This window comes from Sitophilus oryzae, unplaced genomic scaffold (assembly GCF_002938485.1).
Source record: "Sitophilus oryzae breed Bouriz unplaced genomic scaffold, Soryzae_2.0 scaffold_1639_pilon_pilon, whole genome shotgun sequence".
NCBI lineage: Eukaryota > Metazoa > Arthropoda > Insecta > Coleoptera > Curculionidae > Sitophilus > Sitophilus oryzae.
In genome coordinates, this window is record NW_022146324.1 from 555,837 (window position 1) to 576,873 (window position 21,037).

Sequence of the window (21,037 nt, forward strand, 5' to 3'; positions counted from 1 at the left end):
TATACAGGCCGTTGTGATCAACCGACTAGTACACGTAAACAAAATACTTAAGTACTATAACAAAAAAAGGTAGGTTACTTACTTTTCTCCGGCACTAGCAAACACAGATATAAATTTTCTCACAACTTTTTTCCAAATTCCGCCTTTTTCGAAATTCCGGAAACAAATGAATGCGTTTGCCTTTGGCATCAAGTATTTATAGTGGTGATCAAGTTCATGTCTGAACAAGCATTAAGCATTGTCGGGCGGATAGCGCTTTGCAAGTCTGTACACGAAATTGTACGTAATATCGAATACGCAAGTTTGGACAAGTAACAGTCGCTTGCCTTATTAAAATATTATCTGCTTAGATAGGTACTTAAAACAATGTAGGTAGGCCCTTATAAAAACTATGCTTACATTTTTGCTCTTTACTATCAAAAGCAGATAAATTTTCGTGGACCCCCATTAACATCTTATGGACCCCCATTTTTTGTTCACGCCTACGTAGACCCCCAGCAAGTCTCCCGTGGACCCCTGGGGGTCCACCTGGACCACTTTGGGAATCACTGGTTTAGACGAATATAGAGGGTATACACTGGAAGTTTTACCAGCGTTTTTACTACATAATTATAGCATTGTGTTTAGTGATGTTGAAAAGAAGAAATATGGAAGTTTACTACAAAATAGTATTTACAGTTTTAATTTCATTTGTAAACACACAAAGCTAGTTCTGAAAATCGTATTGTTTGGTAATAATCATTAAATAACTAAACAATTTTCTGTGCAAAATTAGATTATTTTGTAAAACTATGCAAAACTATTTTATTTTTAAAAGTGGCTTATTAAATCAATGTATCCATATTATTTGTTGTAAATTTACTTACAGTTTTCTCATTGAAGGCAAAACGACACTTTTATTGAAAGACTGAATGATCCCGTCAGTTCTCTAGACTGTCTTCCGTCTTAATTCAGTTCAAGTAAATCGTCAATTTTTTATACGTTTTGACTGAACAGGTAATACTGACAGAAAATACAGTATATCTGTGAATTAAAATGACAGACACAACTGTCACTATCATGTATCCTTACGTTGGACAAACTATAGACACTTCGGACCGTACCAGACCCGTTTGTATCTAAATGACAGGTGTTTTTATGGTTAAATAATTTTATAGGTTATTTGGGATCCTGACGAGACACCGACAAAGTCAGCAGGAACCAAGGTTGGTACCAACAAGCCCGAGAATACTCTTCAAACCAAGATTATTGCGAAATATAGTTCGGTCAAAAGTGAGACTAAGGCAGCTGCTGAGAAGTCAGAGAAAAAAGCGGAAACCAAGGCAAATACTGATAAGATAGGTAGGTAGTTATTTTGTTCTAATGACAGTAATCTAAACGAATACAAAAAGGGCGGTGTGTTCGATATGAAAGTGTTAGTGATGTAACGAATATTCGCATTCCTGAGTATTAGCATATCTTTTGATTTTGGTATTTGCATTTGCAAAATTGATGGAAATATAAACATTGGGAAAAATATAATATAATGTAACTAACATTAGGTTAATAAACAAGGTAATATAAATTTCTTATAGTTTTTATTACAAAACCTTTATCCTTGTAACATAGTTTTGCAATTATATTAATTGTAATTTAAACTTCTATTAAACTTCTTTTTCACAAAAAATATATTTAGCATATAATAACGTCTAACCATATTATTTCCTTAATTTTGTGCCGGTCACTACGTAAATCTACTTTTATTTTGAACTTAAATATAAAATTTTATAACTAAAATCACTAATAAGTAACAAATACAAGATGTTTCACTATAAAACTTCTTTTAGAAAGTATTTAACACTTAAAAAAGGTTTTTTAGCAATGAAGAAATATTCACATTAGCATTCGCGAAATTGGTGATACATATTCGCATTCGTGCGAATATTTAAAAAACTGATATTCGTTACATCACTCTTAACATCATATCGACAAGAAACAGTTATTTTTATATATCGGCATTTGCTGTCCTCCGTTCGCGAACTTCGAGTTCCGGGCTTTACGCCCTGGGGCTACTCGAGAACGGTTCTGAAAGGAGCGGTGCGCGATAGCCTGGTGCCTCCATATGGCGAGGAACAGTTCTGGAACTTTATGACTCAATTGAATGGAGTGAGAGTATCGCGTTCTTGAATCAGAGCTGCTCAACTGCGTGGAAGGAGGACAGCAATTTACATGTCTAGGAGTGAATCACTATGGCGATATTGTACGTCGGAGAAAGAAAAATGCGAAGTGTTTATTACATAACCACTTAATCCGACGCTAAACTTCATGCACTTGGAAAATACTTGCTCTTCTTTCTTTGTTGTAGAATGTAGAATAAGTTGGAGGGGGGGGGGTTAATCACTGCGACCTTAAAGATCTATTGTGTCCCCCTTCCTTGAGTTATAACTCATCATACATGTTGTAGCAGGGACAGGGTATTTCCCATCCTCCTCTGACAACAGATGTTCCGCCTCCGATGGTATACACCCTTCCACGGTTGCGGTTTGATCCTCCGTGCCCTTCACAGTCGAGGGTCTGTCTCCATTTTCTCCACCTCAACTTGGTCTCTCCTTAGACCTGATACCTTTCTTTGTTCAGTACATCATATTGCACTGAACGTATTGACTGTACTCAACGAAAATCGGCACCCAATGCCAAACCTTGCCGACCCTGTATATGTTCAATTAATAACTATTTTTAAGGCTATGCGCTGACAAGCAATTTTTAGTCGGCCGACTATTTAGTTGCAAATTTGTAACCAATGTATTGTTATGAACCGCCCTCAGATGCAGTTAAATAGTCTGCCGATCGGCCCCTTAAGTATTATTCACAAAATTTTACACAATTATTATCACAAAACCAACGAAGCAGTACTGGGAAAATCCAACAAAAAGAAACAACCAGACTGGTTTAACGAAAATCAACCGCATATACTGGATTTGTTGGAACAAAAGCATAAAGCACATCAAGCCGTCACTGCAAATCCACATAATCCAAGACTAGCAGACAATTTTAAGGCAGCCAACAACACGCTCCGAAGAAATCTGCGCCAACTAAAGGATAACTGGTGGTCGCAAAAAGCTAGTCCGATTCAGGAGTATGCCATGCATCACGACTATAGTAAATTCTTCGAGGCTGTAAAAGAAGTATACGGTCCAACTAAGAAGGCAAGATGCCCAATCATGGCACAAAATGGCGAACTTCTAAAAGAAGAAGAAAGCAAATCAGAAACCGCTGGAAAGAGCATTACAGCCAAATCCTTAACCAAGAAAACAACCCCAATATAGAAGCACTCAACATAATACCTCAGTATAACAGCCTCGATGTATTAGACATTCCAATAACAGAACAGGAAATAAAGGACTCCATAAAACAGCTTAAAAACAACAAATCAGCTGGCTGTGACGCGATTCCGGCGAAAATCTATAAGTGTGCAAGTAAAGAACTTATTGGCTCTCTTTGATGTCATATGGGAAAGCGGAGAGGTACCTCAGGACTTTTGCAACGCGAATATAGTGAATATATTTAAGAACAAAGGAAGTGCATCAGACTGCGGAAACTACCGAGGAATTTCACTACTGGCTATTGGAGGAAAAATTCTTGCAAAAATTATGTCAAACCGCCTGCACCCACATATAGAAAAAATCCTCCCAGAATCGCAAACAGGTTTTCGCACCAACCGCGGTACCGTCGATTCCATATTCTCCATCCGGCAACTGCAGGAAAAAGTAAAAGAGTAGCAGTCTAAACTTTACGTTGCATTCATCGATCTAACAAAAGCATTCGACTCTGTGAACAGAGATGCACTTTGGGCAATTATGAAAAAGTTCGGAGTACCCATCAAATTTCTTACAGTGTGTAAAAGCCTCCATAACAACAACAAATCAAGAGTGTCATATCTTGGATCACTGAGCGATCCCTTCCTAACAAACACAGGCGTTAGGCAGGGATGTGTCTTAGCGCCTCTCCTATTCAATATATTCATGGCAGCGCTTTCCATTATAGTGGACAGCAAACTGCAGGAGAGAGGTTTGGGCATTAGATACAGATACGACGGCGCCGGCGGTCTGTTCAACATAAAAAGACTCAGGGCAAAAACACGTACAAAATTCATCACAGAACTTCAATACGCTGATGACTGTGCTCTAGTTGCAAATACCTTACAGCAATTGCAAGAAATGTTTAGCACATATACATGGGCATACGGGGCCATGGGACTTAAGCTGAACATCGATAAAACTAAAATCATGCGCACTCCCCCGGAAGATCACAACAATGCTATAAAAATCGGAGATGAGCTGTTGGAATATGTAGCGGAATTCAATTACCTCGGCAGTTTGATTTCGGAAAAGGCCAATATCGACTCTGAAATTCAGCACAGGATTAGAAGCGCCTCAAGAGCATTCTGGAAATTAAAAGACAGGGTTTTTTACAATCATGACTTGAGCACAAAAACGAAACTTGCGGTGTACCGAGCGATAATAATTCCCACCATGTTATATGGAAGCGAAACCTGGGTGCCGTACCGCCGACACATGAACGCATTAAACAAGTTGCAACAGAGACACCTTAGACAACTCTTAAGAATCCGGTGGTTCCACCATGTCTCAAACGTATCGGTCCTTGAAAAAGCTAACTGCGAGAGTATTGAAGTCATGGTTACAAAAGTCCCGCTTAAGATGGGCTGGTCACGTCTGCAGAATGCAAGAAAACCGCATACCAAAATCTCTGCTTTACGGTGAGCTTGTAGACGGTAAGAGGAGGCGGGGTGGACAACTGAAAAGGTACAGCTGGTTCCAAAAAAAAATGAATACGACTCTTTACACATTTTTTTCGAATATTTGGGCAGTGTATATTTATGTGTCAAGTATTTTGACATGTTAAGGTTATTGTGACATTGTATAAAACAACTTTGCTTTTCACAAAGTGGCAAATACATTTTTTAGAACGTCAGCATGACATGAGTAGAGAAATGGGGGAGTGGTATCATAGAATATACTGCCTGAAATAATAAAAATATGTTTTAAATCGTATTCAATTTTATTGGAACCAGCTGTACAAGGACATTTTCCACGAAAACTTAAAGGGGATTAACATGCAGAATGAGTGGGAAGAGGCAGCTCACAATAGAACGGAATGGAGAAGAATTGTAAAATCAGTTAAGAGCGACAACCAAAAAGTAAAGAGGCAACAAAGCAATGAGATTTTTGAATGTCTGGAGTGCGGTAGACAGATAACATCACGTATCGGGCTTTTCAGTCACAGAAAAGCTCATGAAAGAAAACGCCTTGCGTGACCATCTTCTGATGCGTGTCAAATGCTCGTCAGCGAGTAATGGCGGTATGTAAGTATTATTGTTTACACTTTTGCAGCTAGCATAGCCTAAAACTTAGTATTGAGTCAATAAAAAAAATATAAAAAGGATGATCCGTGCTTTTATATTTTTTTTAGTATTATTCATGCCTAGGAAACTCTTATGGAAGTGAGAGGTTGTAGCCGATAGTCCACAGTCAAATGTAAAATTTCACCTGTCAACAGTTGTCAATTTATATTTTTTCGCACGTTATCCGTAGATCGTGTTTTAAATTTGTTTTTGATTTGTATACGGCTCTGTTCTTGTGTTCTTTCATATTTTTTTAACTGTAGACAGTGGTTTTTAAGTGTTGTGTTACTTATTACGGTCTGTAAACAGTACCAAAAAGATGCCCAAATGCATATGTTTCTGAAGGATCAAATAGTAAGTGTTAACACGTGTTACACGTGTCTACCAAGATAGTTCCTCTTGAGATTGTTAATTAATTGTAAAATAGGTTGCCCTAATTGTAATAGATCTAGATAGTTTTTATTATTGTAATGTTTTGTATTGTTTTTGTTATTATATTCATTTCAATCAAGATGGTTTCTTATATTTTTTTTTGTGTTTTTTTATATCCCCTTTGTCATTTTAACTTAAATCCATTTATTCGAGTAAATTGGTTCTTTCTTGAATTAATTTACTTGAATAAATGGAAAAATCCGAAAAAAATAGTAACCATCCATTTTAAATTTATGTTTTATTTCGTTACTAGACCTACGAGATGGCGCCACCGCTCGGTCCGGACAAAATGTATTGAGTTTCCTATCTATTTTATATTAGTTTCTTATTTTGATCTTATCTGTGATATTATTATCATTTTACTATTATTTAAACTCTTCATAAAATTGTTTTATTTTATGCAGTTATTTTACTTACTTGTTGGATACCATGGATAACAAATTATTTTTCATTTTTTAGATCTGCTGTAAAACGTATTTTTAGATTTTTAAGGCTATTATTTTATTTAAATTAGGATATTAAAAATTTTAAAATCTATCAACTGTCAATCTGTCATAAGAATTTGTCATCTATTTTCTTTAGCACATTCCAATTATTTTTAATTTCAAGTTGAAGATAAACAACTGCCGAAAAAATCCCCACTGCCTGCGGCCGCGGAAAAGAAAATGAGTTCTGCGAGCAAGGTAATTCAAAAACCGAAAAAGTCCAGGACGGAGGTGGATAAGCTTTTGGGGGACGAGGGAACCATTAAGATGTTGTACGAATTAAAGAACGACTCCTCTGATGAAAAAAGAAAGAAAACCGTTATTTCTGTAGAAAGAACTTTTAAGGATTTGGCGAAAAAGGTATGTATGAAAGAATGGTACATTTGAACTACTGTTTAATCTATTAATGTACAGGGTCCTACAACAGTGCGTCGGGTTTCATAATATGTATAATTAGAATTTGCTTTAAGTACAGAAGTAATTTGCGTATTATTTCGGGAAAATATGGTCATTTGTACAGAATGTCTCAAAAAGGTATTAGTGTGTGAAAGTGATTTCTTAATATAGAACAGCCTGTATATTATTGCATTTTGGCTTTCTTTTGACTGCTTTACATAAACCTGGGTTATTATTAAATTCGTTTTAATAGTTAAATTTACTAACATATTTTTGCGGCATTTAAAAAAATAATTCAAAATAATGATTGTCCTGAAAGTAAAGGGTGTTTATTATAGTTTTGTTCTTCTCCATATTAAGGGTTCTACGTTGGAGACGCTGCGACTTGCAAGGCTTATTACAATGTGTTTATTACAATAATTCACCTGTACTTGATTATTTTTTATTATTAAATGTCGTAACCGTAAATTGTACAGAAATTAAAAAAATAAATATTTTTTTTATTTAAACTGTATAGAAATGTTTAACGGATTTGCAGATATTCGGTGTATTATATTATATTACATTAAGCGTATTCAACAGTAAAATACAAAATAAAGCATTAGATGGCTTTGATCAAAATTATTAAAAATAGGACTTCTAAGAGTCTAATACCCGGAGCATTGTTGCAGGACTCTGTATAATTATATAATTTACTTCAACTATACCGAGTGCGTCTCAAAAGTGGCTCATCCCTATAATTTTTTATTTTTTCAGATGAAAAAATGATATTTGATATGATATGTTAGTATATGACAAATTAGGATTGATTGACGTATTCAATTGTTTTTGGTCACTTCCTGTTTCACCGGGAATGACTACAACTTTTGGTTTTTAAATGGCACCCTCGGTATATTTTTACTTTATTCAATAGAAAATGACACTCTGAATAGAATAACATATCACATGTCAACTTTTGATATTTTCGCATATGGTATATTTGAAATTGGAACATGCGGTTTATAACAATTTTACTCGAAATGAGCCACTCTTGTTCCATTTGATTAAAAATACGATTTGGGTATCTTTTAACCGACCAGGACAAGACACGAAAAAAATTAGATGGTCAAATCTATTTTTCCAAGGCTTCTTGATTAAAAATTAATGTTTTTAACACAGCCTTGACACACAGCCTTGAAATTTAAAATACGATTTTTTATAAGGGAAAATGTCAAAAGTTGACATATGATATGTCATTCTATTCAAAATGTCATTTTCTATCGAATAAAGTATAAATGTACTGGGGGTGCCATTTAAAAACCAAAAGTTGTAGTCATTTCCGGTGAAACAGGAAGTGACCAAGAACAACTGATTTATGTCATATACTAACATACCAAATGTCGTTTTTTCATCTGAAAAAAAGTTATAGGGGTGGAGGAGTTATTAGGAAGGAGTAATATAATTTGTAGATTCGTATATTCATTCATCAAATAAGAAGCGATTGCATTTGCCATGTCAGTTTTGTATTTGTTTGAATTTGTCAGTTTTCTTTAACTGTCTTTTCACAATTTTAAATTTAGTGGATTTAATTACGCCAGTTGTGTTCTGTGTTTATTCTCTATTATTTCAGATTGTTTTTTAATTAGTTTTGTAGAAAATGCATAAATCTAGAAATACATTGTGTCAGCACTTGAATTACAGTGAGATTATTGTGAATCTTAATATTTAAAAATATGGAACGCCACTCATAAACTGGAATTCAAATCAGCCATATTAAAATCCCTTCATTGTCTCGCTAATTTTTTTGATATACCTACTCTTTCCTTAATTTTTATTCAATGGTTGAAACTGCGGTATTATTTTTTTGCCTCTACACCGTTTTTGTTCGCTCATAAATAACTTCTGTTTATATCTAATTTGTCTACAGGCTAATCTAATCAAATCGGACTTGGTTAATAACTCGTCAGTGGAATCGCCAAAGTCGCTTCGTAAAAAGGACTCGGCCATTTCGCCTGAAACGAAAATAAAACCAACAAAATCCGCTTCACCGACTCCAGCTCCATCTCCGGCACCTTCGGGAATCAGCAGGCAGAAGTCCAAAGATTCTAATAGGTAATGTAATCGAAATCTTCCCTGGCTCTTTGAACAAACTTTACTTATGGAATAGTTTTATGTTTTATATATTTTGATACTTCTTTCAGAAGTACCCCGCCGCGATCACCAACATTTCCATTTCCAAATGAAACATCTTACTTGATTAGACGCAGATCCAGTAGCTCATTGTCCAGTAACGGAGGGAGTTTGGATGACGACCAAGGTAAATTCAGACAATATTTTGTTCTATACAGGGTGTGGTGTCCCTCCGGGAATAACTTAGATTGATATAGCAAAAAGTATAATAAGAAACGTCTGAAAATTTGGGACATATCTAATGTTGATGGTGGCCATTCAGCTAAAATGTTTTGAATATTCTAGTACTTACGGTTATAGCAGAACTATAGTTTCGTTATTCTAAATGGAACACCCTATATATTATCACATTTTTTGTTCTACAATGAATTATAACACATTTTGTGCCTAATGTTCTATACTTAAGTTTTTTTTCATTCTTATGTAGGACCTACATTATAAGAAATTATAAAATGTCGGTTTTTAAATGGAAACCTCAATTTTTATTTTATTTTATTTTATTTGCCATCAAAAATAAACGTAATTTTCTATAAAGTTATTACCTTATTATTTGTTAAATTATTACCAAATATATAGTTTTCAAAATATTTCCATGTTACTACTTTCCTATTACAAGTATTACTCAATGCTTTTATCATTGCTAAAGTTATATATGAATAATTGTCAAAATAAATCATTGTACAGAAATGTCACTTTTAGACAATTAAAAAATAAATACTTTCAAAGAAAAAATGTCATACTTCTCGTTCTTGCATAACTTTCATAACTAATTATTACCACGTTTGTAGAAAGGGTACTGAGAAGAAAAACTCGAAGCTCCCCTTTGAACGATTACTCGAAAGCGAAACGGGTCAAAAAATCGAGCGAGACGAAAGATCAAGAATCGGAAACGGACACGAAAAACCAGAAACGAGTGGAAAACAGAATAGGTCACTACAAAACGTTCAACGTAAAGAAAATCAACAAAAGCGTCACGATTGATTTACACACGGCGGACACTACAAAGGGCTACTTCACTTTGGAGGTGAGTAAATTGTATGGGTCAAATGAACTACTTTTAAAAAACTATGCAAAAACTAATTTAAACTCTGAACGTACGTTTTGATGAACATATTAAGAAAACAATTTCATTTTGGAGGTGTGTAAATTGTATGGATGAAATGAACTACTTTCAAAAAACTAGACATCTTTCGCAAAAACTTAAACTCCGTTCATTTTGTTGAGTATATTTGCATAAAACAATTCACATTGGAGATGAGTAAATAGTATGGGTCAAATGAACTACTTTAAAAAAATAAATGAATCTACCACAAAAACTTATTTAAACTCTGAACGTACCTGTTGCTGGGCATATAAGCAATAAAACTAACCTCAACCTTTGAATAAGAAGACTAAGGAAGGAGCATATCAAAAATCTTAGGTACACCGCGATGGGCCTCAAATATGGCCGACTTAAATTCCGGTTTATCAGTGTCGTTCTAATTTTATTTAAAAAATGTAAAACTATGATGTAGGGTAGACGTGGGGTAGACTCAATAATTTGTTGTTTTATTTTACGTTGTGAATAAATGTTGGTAGTTATTAAAATTGTTATAAAATATATAATTCTAATAAAAATAGATAAGTTATAATAAGTATTTATTAACACAAACATCCGATACGCTACTGAAGCAGGTAAGTCAAATTAACGTATCTAAATTCTTTTGACATCTAATCTTTGACAAGTAATAAATAAAAGCTAAAATGCAAGAAAAATATATAATTTAGTTAATTTAAGCGAATTTCATAAATGATCGGTTTACTACACGTATGTATATTATATAGTCACTTACTAGCGAAAAGTTGTTCCATTATTTCACTCAATTTTTGCCGAGATCTACCGCACGCTACACAACCATCTATTTTAGAGTCTGTTTCGAAAAATCGCGATAGTGTCACTGTTAATTTAAGTTCTGCCACAATTTCCATCTAGATTTACTACCTTTATACAACTATCAGTAGTAGAATAAATAATAAATAACATAAAATAAGCTCCATAAAGACTGACAAATCCACAAAATTTCAAATCAAATTCAAATGTGTCAAATGAATCGTCAAACAGAACTGTCAAGGATCCCCACCCTAGAGAGCTTTTATGGAGCCTTTTCCGCCCACCATGCATGAATACATGGATAGCATTATGCTCCTTCCTTAGTCTTCTTATTCAAAGACCTCAACAAAAATAATTTATACCGTATGTCATCACCGACGTGAACGTAGAAAATAAGGTTTTCAAACCGGAATTCCGGTGTATGTTTATCGCCAAAATGCCGATATTACTGCATTTTTATTAAGTATTTCTTTAGATCTTTTTAAGGTTCCTATATTTTATTTTAGATGAAAATATATACGAGTATAGGAGATCTAGTAGGATGTTATTATTGAACTGTAAAGAAGAAAACATTAATATGTTACTTGTGACATGAGTGTTTAACATTTTTATGATCATAAAATGTTTAGCAAAGTATGTTCCGAGTTCAAATAAGAATTTTTATTATTGTGGTAGATATATGTATTTTTTCCCATTCTAACACCAAAAGTTCTAACCTAGATTGTATATTGTACTGTTTTTATTTTTTAGTTACTGGAAGAACTGACAACGGCTTTAAATAAGATTTCCAAAGAAAAGGATTGCAATGCGGTGCTGGTTCGATCCAAACAGGATAAAATTTTCAGTTTAGGCTTGGATTATAAGACTTTGGTCAGTGATAAGGAAAATGAAAGAAAAACCAAAGCCACCAAGTTGTCAGAACAAGTCAGGTAAGGAAGAAATGCTTATATCTTATAGACGGAGAGCTGGCTACATAAAAAAACCTTATCATCGTTACATGGCTAATTTTTCTTGTGAAGTATCCTTTTGTGTAGCCATTATGTGCTGGCAGACATTATCATGTCTGCCAGCGCGATCCCGGGGCTTAAGGCGGGGGAGGCCAATCGAAAGGGTGACATTTTGACACTAAAAATATTATAAGGTACACGAGTTATAATTGCCAAATAGCTTTTATTTGTTATTAAAAAACGTGGAAAATTGTTGGCAGACATTTTTCTCGTGGCTAAAATGCCGGCAGACGACGCGAAAGAGGCATGAAATTTTGACAAAAAAAAATAATTGCATACATGCATGCCGATTGGTGGAATGTCATATTTATTTATTTAAAAAACCGTATGCAAAAGGGACAGACAAAAAAAATCGTGGCTTAATCAGCGGTAGAGAGTTATCAAAAGCGCGATATTACTATACAGGGTGAGTCTTGGCTAAGTGCAAATATGTTCGGGCCCGAATTCTGTTACTTTGACATAAAAACCTTACGCTTTCAAAGCGGTGAGCGCAAGTATTTGATTAGCGAAACGCAAGGCAGTCGATTTTGGTATTCTCGTTGCCATGCGAATCGTATTCAGGATACGCGTTGAGCACATATTGGCAACATCACATTTTCTAATGTAGGTAATAGTCAAAAGTTAATAACTGACGGATGTAACAATGAAAAATGTCAATGTTACGTGAATTTCATGACCTATTGTTGAGTTATGTCAAGCTATTTTTCTATGGATATGTCATTATTCTTATTATACAAGGGAAGTGTTGAAGACGCTTCTCAGCATTTTCGATGTTTTGAACAATATTTATAGCTGCCAAATCGTAAATTATCAATTACTTATTGAGGAATTTATAGAAGAAGTAGTAATTTTCACTAAAGAGCCAGATAACGCACAAAATCGCGATTTTTTCGATTTTCACTGACAGTTCGACAAGCAAAACGATCCTTTAAGGCAACCGTTTTCAAAGCGCTCAGCGCAATCAGTAAAGACGCTAAGCACGTCAGACGAGAATACCGAAATCGTTAATTAAGTGCGCGCTCAGCGAAAATTAACGTCATATACGCTGAGCGTCTAAAAGCGCTTAGCGTTTTCAAAGTTACAGAATACGGGCCCAGGGCTGGTATCTCGACAAAAGAAATATATTTTCTCTTTACCGTTTTTCAAATGAGTCCAAAATAACCGTTCAAGTTTGAAAATTTAAAGACATTTTTAGAAAGATTTATTCTTAAATAATTTTGTGAGCACCTGTTTTTTTTCTGTATTTGCATCCATTCTTTTAGTGTCGTAACCATAGAGTAAAGCCGTAAGCATGGTAGATTAAAAAATTATACCGTGGGTAAATTTGCGGTGAACAGGCAGTTCTACAAAGTTTTCTATAATATAAAGGAAAATTTTTAAAAAATGCACTATTTTCTAGGCGGGGAGCGTTACCTGAAAACGCTAGTAGTAAAGCGATATTACTAAAGTAATATCGCACTTTTGATAACTGTCTTCCGCTGATTTAGCCACGATCTTTTTGTCTGCCCTTTTGCATATGGCTTTTAAAATGAATAAATTTGGCATTCCACAAATCGGCATGCAGGTGAGCCATATTTTTTTTCCAAAATTTCATGCCTCTTTCGCGTTGTCTGCCGTCATTTTAGCTACAAGAAAAATTACTGCCAACAATTTTTCACGTTCCTTAATAATAAATAAAAGCTATTTTCGCAATTATAACTCGTGTACCTTATAGCACAGAATATTTAGCTACGCAACAGAAAAATACTCGAAATGAAAGAGCTAAAATTGCACAAATAGAATACTAGATGGCGCGACAATATCATAATCAGAATATAATTAGAAATTTTGAACTTTCGGTTTTGGATCGACGGCTCGTCGATGGCCTTATAGCTCGGCTAAATATGCACAGTTGCCAGATTCAAAAAGACTTGAATTGGAATCCCATTCTTTTTATTGTATATAATGCCAGTATGTGTTTCTTTCTATTCTTCTTTTCTTGTCAGATACACTTATATTAATTATTCCTTTGGCTATTAAAATAGTTTAAAGTATATTATTACAAAACATATACATTTTTAATATACACTACCTTATAATGTTAACTAAGAAAATACCTTTAATTACCTTTAAAATTAATAATATACAGGGCGATTGATAGTGATATTTATTAATGCTGGAACGTTAGTAATGAAATATAAGTTTAATAATAATGGAAATAATTTATTAAAATGCAGTACAAAAAATGTTAACTGACTAAAAAATACTATAATAACAAATTTCTTCCGTTTGCTACGTTATTATATAGACCTAGGTAGATTTTAAAAAGTGACACAGGTACAATTAATAATATATTAGTTCGGCATAAAAGTTGCTGTCACGACATCGAACAATAAATTAAAATTCGTAAAATAAATTAAAATTATTAATTAAACAAATCTTTATAAAGAAACGCAAGTATACCAAATTTGGGCTGAATCGAACTCCAGGAAATGATATCATAATAGTGTACTATATTATGGTACCACTCGATATGCTTTAAGGTACCATAATATTGCAATGTCACCGAAGATCCGTAGTATACCAAATTAAAGAACAATCGAACGCCATGAAATGGTATCGTATTATGGTACTATATTAAGGTACCACTTTATATACATCATAGTTCAATCATATTACAATGTAACCGAAGATACGTAGTATACCAAGTTTGAGCCCAATCGAACGCCAGGAAATGGTATCGTAATATGGTACTATATTAAGGTACCACTTTATATGCATCATAGTACCATCATATTACAATGTCACCGAAAATACGTAGCATCCCAAGTTTAAGCCCAATCGAACGGCATGTACGTAATATAGTACTATATTATGGTACCAGTTGATATGCTTCATGGTACCATAATAATGCAATGTCATCAAAAATACGCAAGTATATATCAAATATGAGCTCAATCGAACGCCAGGAAATGATATTGAAATATGGGACTATATTAAGGTACCACTTTATATGCATCATAGTACCATCATGTTACAATGTAACCGAAGATACGTAGTATAACAAGTTTAAGCCCAATCGAACGCCAGGAAATGGTATCGTAATATGGTAATATATTATGGTACCTCTTATTATGCTCCATGGTACCATAATATTACAATATCACCGAAGATACGTAGTATCCCAAATTTAAGCCCAATCGAACGCCATGTACATAATATGGTACTATATTATAGTACCAGAATATATGCATCATAGTACCATCATATTACAATGTCACCGAGAATACGTAGTATACCAAGTTTAAGCCCTATTGCCGCCATGTACCTAATATTGCTATGTCATCAAATATGGTACTATAGAAGGTACCACTTTATATGCTTCATGGTACCATATTACAATGTCACTGAAGATATAGTATACCAAGTTTAAGCCCAATCGAACGCCATGTATCGTAATATAGTACTATATCATGGTATCACTTGATATGCTTCTGAAAAAAACGGCGTCCAGTTGGCTGGAAAAGGACGATCGATGACATTTCCCATATAAATTTACATATAAAATGACAGCGATATTCATTTCATAGCTATCGCTAACGCCGTTTTTTCCGATTATACGATATGAACTTGGTATGAACACAATCGAACGTCAGGAAGTGGTATCATAATAGTAGAACAATACTTATTATATTGTCGCCGAATTACAATGAAAATTCAGGATTCAATTATACAATCAAAGTCAGGAAGTGATTGTAATTTAGCTCATAAGATTTAATTCCAACTAACATGGCAAACTGAAAAAAACAGCTCTGATCTATTTTAATATGTTTAAATGATGTAGCAAATTTGAAGGTAGGCTTTATCAGGAAGTATTACGATATGAATTACACAATGACAACATTGCACAAAATTCTTTTAAATTTTGCTTGTAGAAAACTGTTTTCTTTTAAATTTATTGCCCTCTATTATGTAGTAGCGAAACTACCACATCAAAATATCTGATTTTGAGACAGGCTTTTAAAGCCTGTCTCCTTTTGCTACCTACAATTTTATACATGTAACGAGGCTTCTGTTGCGTAGCTAGATATTCTGTGCTTATAGTATTTTTAGAGTCAAAATTTCACCCTTTCGATTGGCTGTCCCCGCTTTAAGCCCCGGGATCGCGCTGGCAGACATGACTATTTCGTAATGGCTACACATAAGGAGACTTCAGAAGAAAAATTAGCCATGAAACGATGATAAGGTCTTTTATGTAGCCAGCTCTTAGACTATTAGATCATATAAAGTAACAGCGATAAAATACCTTCATCTTTCTCACGTGTTTATCATTTTTTTCCGCATCATTGTAGTCGTAGTAAACAGAATAGAATCATTCTTAGTTATGTTATTCAAAGAGAATACCTCAATATATGACAAAAATTGTCGATGAAGAGAATGCTTTATATTTTGCAGTAATTTCATCAAATGCCTGTTACGTTTTCCGAAAGTTTTGATCGCCGGTATAGAAGGCGAATGCTGCGGTTTGGCAGTCACGATGTTGCCTCTGTTTGATATCGTTATAGCCAGCGATACTGCCTGTTTCACCACTCCCTTTGCCTCGCTGGGAGCGATCGCAGAAGCTGGATTTTTATTAACGGTGCCGTATGTACCCAGCCACGGATTGGTAAATACTAAATGGATTTATTAAGGGTTATCTTTAATGTAAAATCCTTTTATATAGGCCAGCGAGTTGTTTTACATTTCTCAAACGTTGACAGCTGACGAAGCCCACCGAAAGGGTTTAATAACGAGGCTATGTTGGCCGGAAAAGTACAAAGATACTGTACGATTGGTTACTGCTTCAGTGGCAAAGGGATCAAAACAGGTAAGATAATAATTTAGTGTGTTATAGTTCATATAGTGTATGGCGTGTAGAGGTAAGGAGAATTATCTTCGTGTATAAAAAAGTGGCCATCAAAGAAGGTTGCATAAAGCGAATATTGAAGCAGAGATTGAAGTAACCAAATCTTTTTGCCATATGGCTCCTGTATATATTCTTTAAAAACAATTTGTTTTTAGAGTTTGGAAGCGACGAAGAGGCAACTTCGTCTCAGTATTATGGAATCTACCGAGACGGCTATCCAATCGATGAAATCACAACTAGTCGAATTTTGGACAAGCCCGGAATGCCAGAAGAACTTCTCCAAAATTGAATAGCAAATAAAGAATGAATATATTATATCGTTCAACATTTTAGACGAGGTACAAAACGAAATTACTGAAAATCGCAGCGGTTCGTTTGGAACAAATTATTTTTGAGGTATACTAAGTATACTTACTATAACGATGGTAATTTTTGGAGGTTTGTCAGGCTACAAAACTTTAAGTTTTTCGGTAAAAAAAGTAAAAAAGAAAAATATTTTTTATATTTTCATAAAGTTAGGTATCGTGGCAACCTGTAGATAAGGCTTTTTTCCAATTGACTGTTAAAATAGATTTAAAACTGCATTAGGTAGGAATAAATATAGTTTAATATAGTTTGTGAGTCATATATATTTTCTTTAGTTTATCCTTTTTTTTTGTTGTTTGTGTACCGCATGGTGAATAATGCGAATATACATATGAATCTGATGACGAATTTATATAATTTAGAAGTCATTTGCTGAGAAAGTGCAATTTGAATGTTTAAATGTTTTTTTATTATGAATTGAAATTCAATTTTTTATGGACTTATATTTTATATTAATATCGAAATTTAAACATTTATACCAGACAACAAGGGAAATATTTGTCGTGAAGTCGGTAAAAAAAATCTGTTTTTTATATACAAATACCGGGTGCGCCTCAAAAGTGGCTCACCCCCTATAACTTGTTTATTTTTTCAGATAAAAAAACGAGATTTGCTATGTTAGTATATGACATAAATTCGGATTGATTGACATGTGATACGTCATTCTATTCAGAGTGTCATTTTCTATCGAATAAATTAAAAAAAATACCGAGGGTGTCATTTAAAAATCAAAAGTTGTAGTCATTTCCGGTGAAACGGGAAGTGGCCGAAAACAATTTAATACCGTCAATCAATCCTAATTCATGTCATATACTAACATACCAAATCCCGTTTTTTTATCTGAAAAAATAAAAAAGTTATAGGGGGTGAGCCACTTTTGAGACGCACCCAGTAAACAAATTCGAGAATATATCTTTAGGAGTAAATTTTGAGAAATATTTAAATTTTTTTTTATTTGGGTATAAAATATAACTTTGGCTAGAATTTTTAGAAAATTTGATGGCCACTTGGAGATACAGGGACGGACAAAGGCGTTTATAATGCTAATTTTATTTTATATCAATAGTTTAATTGACGTGTTGTGTGTGTTAATTTCGTACTAGATGGTTGGATTTGTTTGAAATTCAATGTTAAGTTACAATTCACTTTGGACCTGACCCTTCAAAGTTTTAGTTTATTCATATCTAAAAGAAGAAAACCGCATTTTTTTTATATATTATTGTTTTCGTCTCTGTACATTATTGTAGATACATATATTAAATAGGTCAGTTTTTTGGTGAGTCTTTTATAAAATTTCATCATTTATATGATCTTCTAATTTAGTAGAAATTTATTAAAAAATATATTTTACAGATTGTGTAATTATTATTCGATCGAGTGGAGAAATTTCTGTGTATTTTTTTTATTTCTTGACGTGTATCACCTTCTGATAATATTTACAATTGTATTTGTTTCAATCTATTAAATGTTATAATTAATAGCAAAATGTGGTTTCTTTTGCTTATATTATCGTTTTTCTATGTTGGTAACTACAATAATTAATTATATGCAGGGTGTAACAACAAATGACACGCTCAACAATATACTGACTACAAAACGATCATTTTGACATAACATACATACATACATACAGCCATTACTCGCTGACGAGTATTCCACACACATCAGAAGATGGTCACGCAAGGCGTTTTCTTTCATGAGCTTTTCTGTGACTGAAAAGCGCAATACGTGATGTTATCTGCCTACCGCACTCCGGACATTCAAAAATCTCATTGCTTTGTTGCCTTTTTACTTTTTGGTTGTCGCTGTTAACTGAGTGGACAACTCTTCTCCATTGAATTCTATTGTGAGCTGCTTCTTCCCACTCATTCTGCATGTTAATCCCCTTTAAGTTTTCGTGGAAAATGTCCTTGTACCTTTTCAATTGTCCACCCGGCCTCCTCTTACCGTCTACAAGTTCACTGTAAAGCAGAGATTTTGGTATGCGGTTTTCTTGCATTCTGCATACGTGACCAGCCCATCTTAAGCGGGATTTTGTAACCTGACTTCAATACTCTCGCAGTTAGCTGTTTCAAGGACCGATACGTTTGAGACATGATGGAACCACCGGATTCTTAGAGTTGTCTAAGGTGTCTCTGTTGCAACTTGTTTAAAGCGTTCATGTGACGGCGATACGGCACCCAGGTTTCAATCCCATATAACATGATGGGGATTATAATTGCTCGGTACACTGCAAGTTTTGTTTTTGTACACAAGTCATGATTGTATTTTGACATAAATCATGCAATAATGAGGCCCACCGCATATTGAGACGCAGGCAGCGCGAGGCAGGGCAGCGCAGCGTAGGTTATGTAAATCATGAATTGTAATGTAACACCGCGTATTGAAGCACAGCGCAGGGCAGGGCAGTTCTGTCTCGCACGCGGGCTGTGTCGCACTTGTGCATTTGACACAGAAAATGCGTGACAAAGTACCGCCTCGTGTTTGTTTTGAGTTTTAAACTTGCCGGTTTTTCGAAAATAATGGAATCGATAGAAGAAAAAATCGTTCATTTGACAATTCTCTTGTCAATGCAAATTCCCCGTGAGTTCGTCTTTTTCATATATTCGCTATTCTCTAATTTCACTTTCCTTGACTTCTGATAAAGTAATAATAATGTTTGTAACTCGGTATCCGAATCTGACTCGGAGCTTAAATCCAGATAAATTCTTCCAGCAGGTTTTTATTTAATTACTCCCCCAAAACGCACCAAAACTCCTTGCAAACGCAGCTGACACACAAAACTGCATCTCAATGTGCGTGGAGCACTGTGCTGCACAGACATTTTTCTTGCTGTCCTGCCCTGCCCTGCCCTGTGCGTACTGTGTCACGCAGCTCAATATGCGCCTAGACTGATGGTGGCAAATTACTAAATTCTTCTTTATACCGGGTGCGTCTCAAAAGTGGCCAACCCCTAATTTTTTTTAATTTTTTCAGATAAAAAAACGAGATTTTGTATGTTAGTATATGACATAAATTAGGATTGATTGACGCATTCAATTCTTTTCGGCCACTTCCTGTTTCACCGGAAATGACTACAACTTTTGATTTTTAAATGGCACCCTCGGTATTTTTTTACTTTATTCAATAGAAAATGACATTTTTTAGAAAATTCGCCTAATGTTTTTAGAGTCAATTCCTGGCCAGTTAAAAGATGCCCAAATCGTATTTTTAATCATATCTGATTTTTTTATAATGGAACGAGAGTGGCTCATTAGCATATTTGGAAAAGGAATTTTTTACAAATAATTTGGTACTATACACTTTCGAGTCAAATTGTCGTTATAAACCGCATATGTTACAACTTCAAATAAACCATATTCGAAAATGTCAAAAGTTGACATATGATATGTCATTCTATTCACAGTGTCATTTTCTATCGAATAAAGTAAAATACCAAGGGTGCAATTTAAAAATCAACAGTTATAGTCATTTCCGGGTAAACAGGAAGTGATCGAAAACAACTGAATATGTCAATCAATCCTAATTTATGTCATATACTAACATCGATTTTATATCTAAAAAAATAAAAAAGTTATAGGGGTGGGCCACTTTTGAGACACCCGGAATAGGTAAAAGTGGGGTTAGAGGGCTTATTTTGATTTATGTAAAACCAAAAATTAAATTTTTTTGTTTTACAAAAATTAAAAAGAAACATTTTCGAAACTACCTGTCAACGAAAAATCCTGAATAACTTTTCTTTGACTCTTCAATACTTTTCTACTAATCCTACTTTTTGTATGTAAAAAGAATTTTTGTGTTTGCCAATATGACATGTCTCGTAACATGTCAAAATATTTCATTGTTATTGGATATGCTCATGAAATTTTGCAATAACTTTTTTCGTAAACTTTTTGACATACTCTCTATTTAATATAACAATAAATTCTAAACGCATGGTATTGATACAATCATCTTACATAAAATTTGTTTTGCCATATTTTATTTTAATAAATTCATTCTCTTGACAAAAAAAACACTAATACA

The 21,037-nt window shown here is 34.2% G+C and overlaps 1 protein-coding gene across 3 annotated transcripts in view; it reads left to right on the forward strand.

Moving 5' to 3' along the window:
* The window catches only part of LOC115880588 (titin), a 48,975-nt gene extending 31,703 nt beyond the window's left edge, over positions 1-17,272 (forward strand). For 2 of the 3 annotated variants that reach the window (XM_030897856.1, XM_030897859.1), the window contains exons 13-21: positions 1,158-1,341; positions 6,443-6,678; positions 8,621-8,805; positions 8,895-9,010; positions 9,672-9,907; positions 11,504-11,682; positions 16,195-16,405; positions 16,463-16,606; positions 16,801-17,272. In XM_030897856.1, coding sequence (XP_030753716.1) covers positions 1,158-1,341; positions 6,443-6,678; positions 8,621-8,805; positions 8,895-9,010; positions 9,672-9,907; positions 11,504-11,682; positions 16,195-16,405; positions 16,463-16,606; positions 16,801-16,938 — 1,629 coding nt within the window. In that variant the 3' untranslated portion in view covers positions 16,939-17,272. The remainder of the gene's footprint in view (positions 1-1,157; positions 1,342-6,442; positions 6,679-8,620; positions 8,806-8,894; positions 9,011-9,671; positions 9,908-11,503; positions 11,683-16,194; positions 16,406-16,462; positions 16,607-16,800) is intronic. The other variant, XM_030897858.1, reaches the window with a different exon arrangement.
* Positions 17,273-21,037: the final 3,765 nt, after the last annotated feature.